Below are 15,101 nucleotides of genomic sequence, written 5' to 3' on the forward strand. Positions count from 1 at the left end.
TTGCAATAGTTATGACAAAAAGGGGGATGGCAAAGTCAAAGGCATTGTTTCCATACCACACTTGCAAGCAGAAGCCAGGAGTGAGGTCCACACCCACTGGTCCCCTACCAAACTGCTCTTCCAAATGGACTCGTCTGCTACAGCTTATGGCTCAACAGTTTCCAAGAGAGTGGCATGGCGCTACGGTATGTGTCTCGTTCACCAAGTGTGCCCTTCCCAGAGAGCTTTGTGTTTAAGAGTAGATGCTGAGATCAATACACATGAACTTACCTAACACCGCTGACAGTCGTGTTACATGTGCATTTTCAGATAATGAGAAAATCGAATTTGATTGGAACACGGGAACCAATGTGAATACCAAAAAGGTGGCCTCCAACTTCCCAGTGGATCTTTCCCATTATCCTAGACTGTTGCAGGAGTATGCCAATAGTCTCCTGGATCACAGAGTCCCTCAAACAGATGTGACTTTCCGGCACATGGGTTCCAAATTAATTGTTGTAAGTATGAGCATACAGCAGAATAAACACATAGCTGTGGATACTAACTAAATCACCAATTGAGCTGGGTGCAGAAGTATTCAAAGATGCATACACAAAGCTTGAATGCTTAGTTTCTCAGTTGCATAATGCTGCACAGGACAAATATCCAATAAAAGCCACTAAACAGAAGAGATTTTTGTGTTAAAAGACACTTCCAAACACTGGCTAGGGTGATTGACTATGTTCCATTACACACACACACACACACACACACACACACACACGGGGGGGGCATACGAGGAAGGGGGAGAGGATGGCTCAGTCAGTGAAGTGTTTACTGTATAAGCATGAAGATCTGTGTTCGATTCCTATCACCCCCATGAGAAGACAGACAAGTGTACACTTGAGATTCCCACCACGAAGTGGTCATAGACACATAAATTCCTGAGACTCACTGAAAAGACAAATTGACAAGCCTCAGGTCCCAGTGAGAGACCTAAGCTCAAAGCAACAAGTGAGGCAAACAGGTCAATGAAGGAAGAATTCCTGAGGTTGTCCTTTGGCTTCCATGTACTTTTCCACATGTATGTCCATGAACATAAAACTACACACACACACACACACACACACACACACACACACACACACACACACACACATGGATAAATTAGTAAAAAAAATAATTACAGAGAAATTGGGACTAAAATTCATACTTTCCTGTAACATATTTTTAACTTTCAGTCTATCAGCCTTCTGCTTGATAATTGGTCTGTGAGCATAAGCTCTCAGTTCATGTTAATTTTACCTGGAAGTCCATCCAGACCCATTTCTTTCTCTTAAACTGTCCTTTCATTTTGTAGGCAACAAACACATGGCTTCAGATGGCAACCAGGGGTCTTCCTTACTCCCAAACTCTACAGGATCACCTCAATGGCCTCTCCAAGTTGGACCTCCCAAAAATGGGATTGCCTGACTTCCATATCCCAGACAACCTCTTCCTAAAAAGGTAAGAAAGGAACTAAAGAGCATTATCTTTGTTCTGGGCAAGGAAATGGGAAAGTTTTACCTAACCAGATTTAGTCTTTTTGTTGAAAACTTTCTGAGGAATTGTTTAAGCTCTCAGAGACAATGAACAGCTACAAAGTAAACACTGGTGGTTTTGCATCATTAAAAATGGGGTCCTGAGGCTGGAGAGATGGCTCAGCTGTTACGAGCACTAACTGCTCTTCCAGAGGTCCTGAGTTCAATTCCCAGCAACTACATGGTGACTCACAACCATCTGTAATGGGATCTGATGCCCTCTTCTGGTGTGTCTGAAGAAAGCAACAGTATACTCACATGCATTAAATAAACAAACAAACAAACAAATAAATAAATAAATCTTTTATAAAAAAAGAAAATGAGTTCCCAGTGTGAACACTAGCCCAGTATGGAGAACTAAAGAAAATTATTAAAAATCTGAAAATCCTATTTATTAATGATACATATAGCCTGAGTTTGAAAAGAATTCAAACTCAGCTATAGAGGGTCAGAACAGTCACTTAATTGAATGAAGGTACTTATTTCAAGAGATGGTTAGCCATGAACCTTAACTGTAACAGGAAATTCAGAAGCACGCTGCTCACTCCGTTTCTGTGTTAACAAAAATGTGCATAATACTTTGTTTATTTAATGAAAAAAATAGTAGAACGAGAGCTAAAAAGACAATGTTTTCTAAGTCAATGATCTTGGAATAATCCTCACAGTTCAGAATGCAATAGGCCTGTGTTATATGGCCCCTCAGCATGTGGTGGCTGAGGGTACAATTGAGCATTCCTGATTACTATGACAAGGCTGAAATCTTCCCAAGCCCCAAACAAACCAAAACTGCTCAAGATAAAATGTGTTCTTTACTCCCGGAAGTTCAATGTGTGAGAATAGAACAGGACTTTAGTACTAATCATTCATCACCCTGCTGAATGTGGGGGTCAGCACATGCAGCAACCTTCCCGTGTTACTGCAGTGCACAATGAATAGTTATTCAAATGTAACAAATATCACCTAATTTATTTTTATAGGTCACCATTATTGTCCTCTGCAGTTGGACTGAAAAGATTGCAAAGCTCATTTGATACCTTAAAGCAATTTCTGGGGTTCACTAGAAAGGGTACTACTAGCCAGATAATATCTCTAAGACCCAGAGAGGCTAATCTTAACATTCCCAATTAGTGGAAGCTAAAACTATCACCTACTTTTTTTGACTCTACATCTGTGTTCTTTTGTATATGGACTTGTTTCTATTAGTCTTACCAAATACTTATCAAGTATCCATGATATGAAAAACAGTAGAATAGAAACAGAAGACAGAAACTGGATAAGGTTCTGTCCTTTCTGCTAGGAAGATACATTGGAGGCACCAACAAATGAATCAACAAACAACTATATAAGCATAGTTAGGGTGTGCTCTTCAAGACTGGGATAAGAGGCTATAATGATATAGAGGTGGCTCTTGAAAGGGTTTTGGAAGGATTGGACAGGTAGAGGGAAAATGAAAGAGATCCGAGTATAAGAAATACCCTGGTGAAAACAATATAGTGGGTTGTGTGGGGGTGGGGCAAGTGTAATATTGCTGGAGGAGCCAGAGAGTCTTGAGTTCTTAATGTCGACTGTGTTTGTTCATTTCAGTGACGGTCGAGTCAAATACACACTGAATAAGAATGGAATAAAGATTGACATTCCTTTGCCTTTGGGTGGCAAGTCTTCGAAAGACCTCAAGATGCCAGAGAGTGTGAGGACACCAGCTCTCAGCTTCAAGTCTGTGGGATTCCATCTGCCATCTCACGAGGTCAGGGTGCCCACTTTTACAATTCCCAAGACACATCAGCTGCAAGTCCCTCTCTTGGGTGTTCTAGACCTCTCCACAAATGTCTACAGCAATGTGTACAACTGGTCAGCCTCCTACACTGGTGGCAACACTAGCAGAGACCACTTCAGCCTTCAGGCTCAGTACCGCATGAAGGCCGACTCCGTGGTTGACCTGTTTTCCTACAGTGTGCAAGGTGAGGCTTGTTCAGGTAATGGGGCCATAGGGCTAACGTATCACACATTCTGATGGGAGAGCTCTAGGAAGAAAGGATTTGGACTTTCCTATAGATGCTGCTAGCTGTTGTTTTGGTTAGTTAGTTTGTTTTTCTACTTGGAAGTCATCTCATTTATTCAACTAATGAAAATATTTATTAAGCATATTGTAATTATTTAACAATCTGTTAGGCGTAAATAAAAGCAGCCATATATCTAAGAAATAATAACTTAGTTTAAGAAACACTCTGATACAGTATATACTGTACAATATGAGGCACAATAGAAGCATTTGATAAGGGAACCCAATGCAGTCTGCAGCAGCCAAGATAACTGGCAGAGTGCCTTTGACATCAAACTTCATGGGTATATTATAAACGTCACAATGACACTGCAGTTATGTATAAGGTCCCTATTGAAAATTTTGCTACATAAAGGTTGTTCTGGAAATTTGCTTAATTTAACCAGCATCTTTGTTTTTTCTGTTAGGATCTGGAGAAACAACATACGACAGCAAGAGCACATTCACATTATCGTGCGATGGGTCTCTGCATCATAAACTTCTAGATTCAAAATTCAAAGTTAGTCATGTAGAAAAATTTGGAAACAACCCAGTCTCAAAAGGTTTACTAACATTTGAAACATCTAGTGCCTTGGGACCACAGATGTCTGCTACTGTTCACCTGGACTCAAAAAAGAAACAACATCTGTATGTCAAAGACATCAAGGTTGATGGGCAATTCAGAGCATCTTCATTTTATGCTCAAGGCAAATATGGCCTGTCTTGTGAGAGAGATGCTATAACTGGACAGATGAGCGGAGAATCCAACATGAGATTTAACTCCACCTACTTTCAGGGAACCAACCAGATAGTGGGAATGTACCAGGATGGAACCCTGACTGTCACCTCCACCTCTGACCTGCAAGATGGCATATTCAAGAACACAGCTTCCCTGAAATATGAAAACTATGAGCTGACTCTGAAATCCGACAGCAGTGGGCAATATGAGAACTTTGTTACTTCCAACAAGCTGGACATGACCTTCTCTAAGCAAAGCGCACAGCTGCGTTCTGAACACCAGGCCAATTACAAGTCCCTGAGGCTTGTCACCCTCCTTTCTGGATCCCTCACTTCCCAGGGTGTAGAATTAAACACTGACATCTTGGGCACCGACAAAATGAACACTGGTGCTCACAAGGCAACACTAAAGATCGGACGAAATGGACTAGCTACCAGTGCAACTACCAACTTGAAGTCCAGCCCCCTGCTGCTGGAGAATGAGTTGAATGCAGAGGTTGGGCTCTCTGGAGCATCCATGAAATTATCAACAAATGGCCGTTTCAAAGAACACCATGCAAAATTCAGCCTTGATGGGAGAGCTGCCCTCACAGAAGTGTCATTGGGAAGCATGTATCAGGCCATGATTCTGGGTGCAGACAGCAAAAATATCTTCAACTTCAAACTCAGCCGAGAAGGGCTGAGGCTGTCCAATGACATGATGGGCTCCTATGCTGAAATGAAACTTGACCACACACACAGTCTGAGCATCGCAGGTCTCTCACTGGACTTCTCCTCAAAAATGGACAATATTTACAGCAGAGACAAGTTTTATAAGCAGAATTTTAACTTGCAGCTGCGGCCATTTTCTTTTGTGACTACTTTAAGCAATGACCTGAGATACGATGCTCTAGATGTGACCAACGGCGGACGGTTCCGGCTGGAACCACTGAAGCTGAATGTGGGTGGCAACTTCAAAGGAGCCTATCAAAACAACGAGCTGAAACACATCTACACCATCTCTTATACTGACCTGGTACTAGCAAGTTACAGAGCAGACACTGTCGCTAAGGTTCTGGGTGTGGAGTTCAGCCATAGGCTTAATGCAGTCATTGAAGGGCTGGCTTCCTCTGTTGATGTGACTACCAGCTACAGTTCAGATCCACTGAATTTTAACAATGTTTTCCACTTTGTTCTGGCACCGTTTACCTTGGGCATCGACACACATACAAATGGTGATGGGAAACTGTCCCTCTGGGGAGAACACAGTGGACAGCTGTATAGTAAGTTTCTTCTGAAAGCAGAACCTCTGGCACTTACTTTCTCTCATGACTACAAAGGATCCACAAACCACAATCTCCTGTACAAGAACAGCATGAGTACAGCTTTTGAACACACAGTCAGTGCCTTGCTGACACCAGCTGAGCAGACAAGCACCTGGAAACTCAATACCAGACTGAATGACAAAGTATACAGCCAGGACTTTGAAGCCTACAACACTAAAGACAACATCGGTGTTGAGCTTAGTGGACGGGCTGACCTCTCTGGGCTGTACTCTCCAATTAAAGTGCCATTTTTCTACAGAGAGCCTGTCAATGCTTTCAATGGCTTAGAGATAAATGATGCTGTTGACAAGCCCCAAGAATTCACAATTGTTGCTATGGTGAAGTATGATAAGAACCAGGATGTTCACACCATCAGCCTCCCATTCTTCAAAAGCCTGCCAGATTATTTGGAGAGAAATCGAAGAGGAATTATAAGTCTACTGGAAGCCATGCAGGGAGAGCTGCAACAACTCAGTGTTGATCAGTTTGTGATGAAATACAGAATGGCCCTGAGCACACTTTCTCAGCAGATTCATGATTATCTGAATGCATCTGTCTGGGAGAGACAAGTAGCTGGTGCCAAGGAAAAATTAACTTCTTTCATGGAAAATTATAGAATTATAGATAATGATGTACTAATTGCCTTAGACAGTGCCAAAATCAACTTCAATGAAAAACTCTCTCAACTTGAGACATACATGATACAAATTGATCAGTATATTAAAGATAATTATGATCCACATGACTTAAAAAGAGCTATTGCTCAGATTATTGATCGAATCATTGAAAAATTAAAAATGCTTGATGAACAGTATCATATCCGTGCAAATCTAGCAAAATCAATCCATAATCTATATTTATTTGTTGAAAATGTTGATCTTAACCAAATCAGTAGTAATAGCGCCTCTTGGATCCAAAATGTGGATACCAAATATCAAATCAAAATCCAGATACAAAAAAAACTACAGCAGCTCAGGACACAAATTCAGAATACAGACATTCAGCAGCTTGCTGCAGAGTTTAAACAACAGATTGAAGGTATTGATGTCACAATGCATTTAGATCAATTGAGAACTGCAATTCTATTCCAACGAATAAGTGACATTATTGAGCGTGTCAAATACTTGGTTATGAATCTTATTGAGGATTATAAAGTAACTGAAAAAATCAATACTTTTAGAGTTATACTCTATGAGTTAATTGAGAAATATGAAGTAGACCAGCAAATCCAGGTTTTAATGGATAAATCAGTAGAATTGGCCCACAGATATAGCCTGAGTGAGCCTCTTCAGAAACTAAGTAATGTGCTACAGCAAATTGAGATAAAAGATTACTATGAGAAATTGGTTGGGTTTATTGATGATACTGTCAAGTGGCTTAAAGCAGTGTCTTTCAAAAATATCATTGAAGAACTAAACAGATTTATTGACACACTGGTGAAGAAGTTGAAAGCATTTGATTATCATGAATTTGTAGACAAAACCAACAGCAAACTCCGTGAGATGACTCAGAGAATCAACGCTGAAATCCAAGCTCTCGAACTTCCACAGAAAACTGAAGCATTAAAACTGTTGGTAAAAGACTTCAAAACCACGATCTCCAACTCCCTGGGAAGGCTCAAGGAAACCAAAGTAACTGTGGTTGTTGATTGGCTGCAGGATGTCTTGGCTCAAATAAAAGCCCATTTCCAAGATACCCTAGAAGATGTACGAGACCGAATTTATCAAATGGACATTCAGTGGGAACTGGAACGCTGCTTGTCTCTGGTAAGCCGAGTTTACAGTACATTGGTCACCTATATTTCTGACTGGTGGACTCTGAATGCTAAAAACATGACAGACTTCGCAGAGCAATATTCCATCCAAAACTGGGCTGAGAGTGTGAAAGTACTGGTGGAACAAGGATTCATGGTTCCTGAAATCCAAACATTTCTGGGGACCATGCCAGCATTTGAGATCAGTCTCCGTGCTCTCCAAGAAGCTACCTTTCAGACCCCTACCTTTATAGTCCCCTTGACGGATTTGAGGATTCCATCGATTTGGATAAACTTCAAAATGTTAAAAAATGTAAAAATCCCATTGAGATTTTCTACTCCAGATTTCACTCTTCTCAACACCTTCCATGTCCCTTCCTTTACAATTGACTTGCTGGAAATAAAAGCAAAGATCATTAGAACTATTGACCAAATGCTGAGCAGTGAGCTACACTGGCCTCTTCCAGAAATGTACTTGAGAGACCTGGAGATGGTGAACATTCCTCTTGCAAGACTTACTCTGCCAGACTTCCATGTAGCAGAAATCATAGTTCCAGAATTCACAATCCCAACTGTCAATCTCAAAGATTTGCAGGTTCCTGATCTTCACATACCAGAATTCCAGCTTCCTCGCCTCTCACACACAATTGAAATACCTGCTCTTGGCAAACTACATAGCATCCTGAAGATCCAATCTCCCCTCTTTACATTAGATGCCAATGCCAACATACAGAATGTGACTACTTCAAAAAACAAAGCAGAAGTTGTGGCTTCTGTGACTGCCAGAGGAGAGTCCAAATTCGATGCTCTCAATTTTGATTTTCAAGCACAAGCTCAATTTCTGGAGTTAAATGCTCATCCTCTGGTCCTAAAGGAATCCATGAACTTCTCCAGTAAGTATGTAAGAATGGAGCATGAGGGTGAGATATTATTTTCTAGAAAAGCTATTGAGGGAAAATCAGACACCGTCGCAAGTTTACACACAGAGAAAAATACAGTAGAGTTTAATAATGTCATGGTTATCAAGATAAACAATCAGCTCACCCTTGACAGTCAGACAAAGTACTTCCACAAGTTGAGTGTTCCCAGGTTGGACTTCTCCAGCAAGGCTTCTCTTAATAATGAAATCAAGACACTATTAGAAGCTGGACATGTGGCATGGACTTCTTCAGGGACAGGGTCATGGAACTGGGCCTGTCCCAACTTCTCGGATGAAGGCATACATTCGTCCCAAATTAGCTTCACTGTGGATGGCCCCATTGCTTCTTTTGGATTGTCCAATAACATAAATGGCAAACACTTAACTGTCATCCAAAGACTGACTTATGAATATGGCTTTCTCAACTATTCTACATTTGAAGTTGAGTCAAAAGTTGAATCTCAGCATGTGGGTTCCAGCATTCTAACTGCCAAAGGTCAGGCACTGCTTGGGGAAGCAAAGGCAGAAATGACTGGTGCACACAATGCCAACTTAAATGGAAAAGTTATCGGAACTTTGAAAAATTTTCTTTCCTTTTCAGCACAACCATTTGAGATTACTGTATCCACAAATAATGAAGGGAACTTGAAAGTTAGTTTTCCACTAAAGTTGACTGGGAAAATAGACTTTCTGAATAACTATGCACTGTTTCTGAGTCCCCATGCCCAACAAGCAAGCTGGCAAGCCAGCACCAGATTCAATCAGTACAAATACAATCAAAATATTTCTGCTATAAACAATGAGCACAGCATAGAAGCCAGTATAGAAATGAATGGAGATGCCAACCTGGATTTCTTAAACATACCTTTAACAATTCCTGAAATTAATCTACCTTACACGGGGTTCACTACTCCCTTACTGAAAGATTTCTCCATATGGGAAGAAACAGGCTTGAGAGAATTTTTGAAGACAACAAGGCAATCATTTGATTTGAATGCAAAGGCTCAATATAAAAAGAACAGAGACAAGCATTCCATTGTTATTCCTCTGGGTATGTTTTATGAATTTATTCTCAACAATGTCAATTCTTGGGACAGAAAATTTGAGAAAGTCAGAGACAGTGCATTACATTTTCTTACCACATCCTATAATGAAACAAAAATTATGTTTGATACGTATAAAACTGAAAATTCCTTCAATCAGCCTTCCAGGACCTTTCAAAATCGTGGATACACTATCCCAGTTGTCAACATTGAGGTGTCTCCATATGCTGTAGAGACACTGGCTTCCAGCCATGTGATCCCCAAAGCAATCAGCACCCCAAGTGTCACAATCCGGGGCCCTAACATCACCCTGCCTTCATACAGGTTAGTGCTGCCTTCTCTGGAGTTGCCAGTTTTCCATGTCCCTAGGAATCTATTCAAGTTTTCCCTCCCAGATTTCAAGAAATTGAGCACTGTTGATGGCATTTATATTCCAGCCATGGGCAATTTTACCTATGACTTTTCTTTTAAATCAAGTGTCATCACTCTGAATACCAATGCTGGACTTTATAACCAATCAGACATTGTTGCCCATTTCCTTTCTTCCTCTTCATTTGTCACGGAGGCCCTGCAGTACAAATTAGAGGGTACATCACGTCTGATGCAGAAAAGAGGACTGAAGCTAGCCACAGCTGTCTCTCTAACTAACAAATTTGTAAAGGGCAGTCATGACAGCACCATTAGCTTAACCAAGAGAAGCACGGAAGCATCAGTGAGAACAACTGCCAACCTCCATGTTCCCTTTCTTACAATGAACTTCAAGCAGGAACTTAACGGAAATACCAAGTCAAAACCCACTGTCTCATCATCCATTGAACTAAACTATGACTTTAGTTCTTCTAAGCTGCGCTCTACTGCAAAAGGAGGCATTGAACACAAGTTTAGCTTAGAAAGTCTCACTTCCTATTTTTCCATTGAGTCGTTCACCAAAGGAAATATCAAGGGTTCTTTCCTTTCACAGGAATATTCAGGAAGTGTTGCCAATGAGGCCAATGCATACCTGAATTCCAAGGGTAGTCGGTCTTCAGTAAGGCTACAAGGAGCTTCCAAAGTTGATGGTATCTGGAACTTTGAAATAGGAGAAAATTTTGCTGGAGAAGCCACTCTCCGACGCATCTATGCCACATGGGAACACAATATGAAAAACCATTTACAGGTATACAGCTACTTTGCCACAAAAGGCAAGCAAACATGCAGAGCCACATTGGAGCTCTCCCCATGGACCATGTCGACCCTTCTACATGTTCATGTGAGTCAACCCAGTTCTCTCCTCGATCTCCATCATTTTGACCAGGAAGTGATCCTAAAAGCTAACACTAAGAACCAGAAGGTCAGCTGGAAAAGTGGGGTCCAGATTGAATCACGTGTTCTTCAGCACAATGCACAGTTCTCCAATGACAAAGAAGCGGTACGCCTTGACATTGTAGGATCCTTAGAAGGACAACTGTGGGACCTTGAAAATATCTTTCTACCAGTGTATGGCAAGAGCTTGCAAGAACTCCTACAGATGGATGGAAAGAGCCAGTATCTTCAAGCTTCTACTTCCCTTCTATATACCAAAAACCCCAATGGCTACCTATTCTCACTCCCTGTGCAAGAACTGGCTGATAGATTCATTATACCAGGGCTGAAACTAAATGACTTCATTGGAATAAAAATCTATAAGAAATTAAGTACTTCACCATTTGCCCTCAACCTAACAATGCTCCCCAAAGTATATTTCCCCAGGGTTGATCTGCTAACACGATACTCTAAATCAGAGGGCTCCTCTGTCCCTATTTTTGAGGCAACTATACCTAAAATTCAGTTAACTGTGTCCCAGTTTACACTTCCAAAGAGCTTTCAAGTTGGCAGCACTGTCTTTGATTTGAATAAGTTAGCCAACATGATTGCAGATGTTGATCTGCCTAGTGTCACCCTGCCGGAGCAGACTATCGAGATCCCACCCTTTGAGTTCTCTGTGCCTGCTGGGATTTTTATTCCTTTCCTTGGAGAACTGACTGCACGTGTTGGAATGGCTTCTCCCCTGTACAATGTCACTTGGAGCACTGGTTGGAAAAACAAACCAGATCATGTTGAAACGTTCCTGGATTCCACGTGCAGTTCAACCTTGCAGTTTCTGGAGTATGCTCTAAAAGGTAAAGAAATGTTCTTCCACCTCTCCTGGATACTGTGTGTTTCCACCTGAGTTCTGAGTAAATAACTGTGTGTTTAATTAACATCAAATGCACAGTTGTTATCTGTAGCAAAATGTAGAACTAAACTCAGAATATGTATGTAGTGCCATATATTCTTAAAAACAAAACTAAACTTACTGACATTGAAGAACCTTCTTTTAAGTAGCTTTTGTCTGTTATAAAGACTAATGATAACTTCAATTTATTTTTAAAAAATCATAAGGATTTGAAGTATTGCTCTGTGGAACAGAACATTCTTAGCATTCAGGAGGCCCTGGGTTCAAACGGCAGTACTATAATAAGATAATAATAATAATAATAATAATAATAATAATAATAATAATAATAATAATAATTTTAAATATAGAAACTGCAATGGTATGACTAAAACTTTTAGGTTAAATATTTGGTTAAGATATCTGTCCAAGTTTTCACTACACATACACACACAAAATAATGTGCCAATGACATATAAATTCTCTCCTATACAGTTGTGGGAACACACAGAATTGCAGATGATGTGTTCATCTATAAGATCAAAGGAACACTTCAACACTGTGACTTCAATGTGGAGTATAATGAAGATGGTGTGTTTAAAGGACTTTGGTATGAAAGTTTTACTGATATTTGGTGTCTTTTCAAAACTTGTCATCTCTGGACCCCTTCCATCATGACTTCTCTGCTTTTCTGCTTTTAGGGACTGGGAGGGAGAGGCTCACATGGACATCACCAGCCCAGCACTGACTGACTTCCATCTGCACTACAAAGAAAACAAGACAAGTCTGTCTGCCTCAGCAGCCTCCTTGGCCATAGGTACTGTGGGTCTGGATTCAAGCCTAGATGAGCGGAGTGTGAAGCTGAATGTCTACTTCCATCCTCAGGTGGGTCCCAGGTGATGGGTATCACATGCACAAAAGCAAGTAGAGAGCTAGAGAGGATGCACTTCATTCTAGACAGTCTCTGAGAGCATGCTCAAAATAGATGAAAACCAAGTGGTAAGCCAGACAAACATCTTCACTGAGATACTACTGTCCTGAAAATGTCAGTCAATCCTTGCTGAGCTTAATTATTAGACACACCCATGATAACCAATAAGCACTATTATTTTATGACTTCCTGGGCAAAGATGAGGGGCAAACCTCATCTCCTAAGACATGCACAAACTCTGCCACATGTACATTTTTTTTAAATTGTGTTTTCTGGATTTTATTTTTGAGGCTCTATAATTCTTCCCTATAGTAAAGTTGTTTGATTGAGGCACATCAAATACATATCATGTAGTTTATAAGCTCTGCTGGGATCAAAGACGGCATTGATAAAAGGAAATACATAAACCAAAAGCCAGTCACAAACTTGGAAAATGCATACTGGAGTTGAAATTGTTGGCTGCACTTTTTTTCTTCTTTATTCAAGAATATGTTGTTTCCTGCCTCTTCCTTCCTTCTTCCTCCTCCTCCATGCCCAATTCTCCATTCAAGGACTTAGTGCTAAACACTGCTAAGTAGATACCACACATATTTTTTTATCCTTCTTGGTACATGTGATTAAAAGAAATTTACATGTTAGTGAACTAACATGGGAAAGATAAATTCCCCTTTAGAATACAGATGACCCTCTCTTCCTCTTTACTTTTAAGTGTTAATGAAGTTTTAATGTAGTATATTACATAATTGGAGTCTTTGAAAGCATGTTTTTCTTTCCCCGATCTGTTTTGTTTTTCTGGTTTTAGTCCCCCACAGATAAGAAACTCAGCATATTCAAAACTGAGTGGAAATACAATGAATCTGATGGTGAAACATATGTCAAAATTAATTGGGAAGAAGAAGCAGCTTCCAGATTGCTAGGCTCCCTGAAAAGCACTGTGCCCAAGGCTTCTGAGGCTATTTATGATTATGTCAATAAGTACCACCTGGGATATGCTTCTTCGGAGCTAAGAAAGAGTCTACAGAACAATGCTGAACATGCCATAAGAATGGTTGATGAGATGAATGTGCATTTCCAGAGAGTAGCCCGTGATACTTACCAGGATCTATATGAGGAGATGTTGGCTCAGGAGAGCCAGAGCATCCCTGAGAAACTCAAGGAGAGGGTGTTAGGCAGTCTACTACATGTTACTCAGAAGTACCACATGGCAGTCACGTGGCTGATGGACTCATTCATTCATTTTCTGAAGTTCAATAGAGTCAAGTTCCCAGGAAATGTTGGAACATATACTGCAGATGAACTCTACACTATAGTCATGAGGGAAACCAAGAAGTCACTGTCTCAGCTGTTTAATGGCCTGGAAAACCTGCTTTCTTATGTGCAAGACCAAATAGAGAAATCAAGATTCATCAATGACATAACATTTAAATGTCATTTTTTTCCAAAACCTTGTAAACTAAAAGATGTCATATTGGTTTTCAGGGAGGAGTTAAACATTTCATCAAACATAGGCCAACAGGATACCAACTTTACAACAATACTAAGTGATCTTCAGGGCTATTTGGATAGTCTTTTAGACAGCATAGAAGAACAAATTAAATGCCTAAAGGACAATGAATCTACTTGTATCACTAATCATATCAACATGTTTTTCAAAATACATGTTCCATATGCTTTTAAGTCCCTAAGGGAAGACACATACTATGTCTTCAGTGAGTTAAATGACTTTGTTCAATCCATACTTCAGGAGGGGTCCTACAAGCTACAGCAGGTCCATCAGTATACGAAGGCCCTTCGTGAGGAGTATTTTAATCCAAGCATGCTTGGCTGGACAGTAAAATATTATGAAATAGAAGAAAAGATAGCTGACCTGATCAAGATTCTTTTCTCTTCCCTGAGGGACTTCTACTCAGAATACAGTGTGACAGCTGCTGATTTTGCTTCCAAAATGTCAACTCAAGTTGAGCAGTTTGTGTCCAGGGATATCAGAGAATATCTTAGCATGCTTGCTGATATAGATGGAAAGGGGAGGGAGAAGATTGCAGAGCTTTCCATTGTGGCAAAGGAGAAAATGAAAAGCTGGGCCACTGACTACCTCCGGCAATTCCATTCCAAACTGCAGAGCTTTTCACAGCAACTCTTTGGCTACTATGAAAACTTTGTTGCTGAGTCCACAAGATTGATTGACCTGTTCATTCAAAACTACTACCTGTTTCTCAGATATGTCTCAGATTTACTAAAAAAGATGCAGGTGGCTACAGCCAATAATGTGAGCCCCTACATAAGGTTTGCTCAAGGAGAACTAATTATCACCTTCTGATTCATCGATTAATGTATTCAGATTAAGCCTTCACATAGTAGGAGACATTGTAGACTACCATAAAAACTATCCTGAGACACACCTGCAGCCAACAGCAAGAGCAAGAAGCACATAGAAACTACACCTGCAACCAAGCTGGCACGAAGACCAAAAACTTTGAAGCAGCCCAAACTCAAGATGACATATTTGTACAAGTTAGAGAAAAATCAAGATCTGAGTTATTTTGTCAAACTTGGGATGGAAAGTGGGAGGGAGGGAAAAACAAATAAATACTTCTTTATTGTGTAGCATACCCCTCAACTTGGCTCATTTGTATTGGAACATAT

The 15,101-nt window shown here is 40.4% G+C and overlaps 1 protein-coding gene across 1 annotated transcript in view; it reads left to right on the forward strand.

Annotated features, from left to right (window-relative positions):
- The window catches only part of APOB (apolipoprotein B), a gene marked incomplete at both ends in the record, with an annotated part of 39,215 nt that extends 24,440 nt beyond the window's left edge, over positions 1-14,775 (forward strand). Inside the window, 8 exons of the mRNA XM_080909678.1 lie at positions 10-185; positions 310-497; positions 1,340-1,485; positions 3,144-3,517; positions 4,026-11,492; positions 12,023-12,137; positions 12,229-12,412; positions 13,261-14,775. Coding sequence (XP_080765804.1) covers positions 10-185; positions 310-497; positions 1,340-1,485; positions 3,144-3,517; positions 4,026-11,492; positions 12,023-12,137; positions 12,229-12,412; positions 13,261-14,775 — 10,165 coding nt within the window. The remainder of the gene's footprint in view (positions 1-9; positions 186-309; positions 498-1,339; positions 1,486-3,143; positions 3,518-4,025; positions 11,493-12,022; positions 12,138-12,228; positions 12,413-13,260) is intronic.
- Positions 14,776-15,101: the final 326 nt, after the last annotated feature.

This window comes from Micromys minutus (assembly GCF_963924665.1).
Source record: "Micromys minutus genome assembly, chromosome: 1".
Lineage (NCBI taxonomy): Eukaryota > Metazoa > Chordata > Mammalia > Rodentia > Muridae > Micromys > Micromys minutus.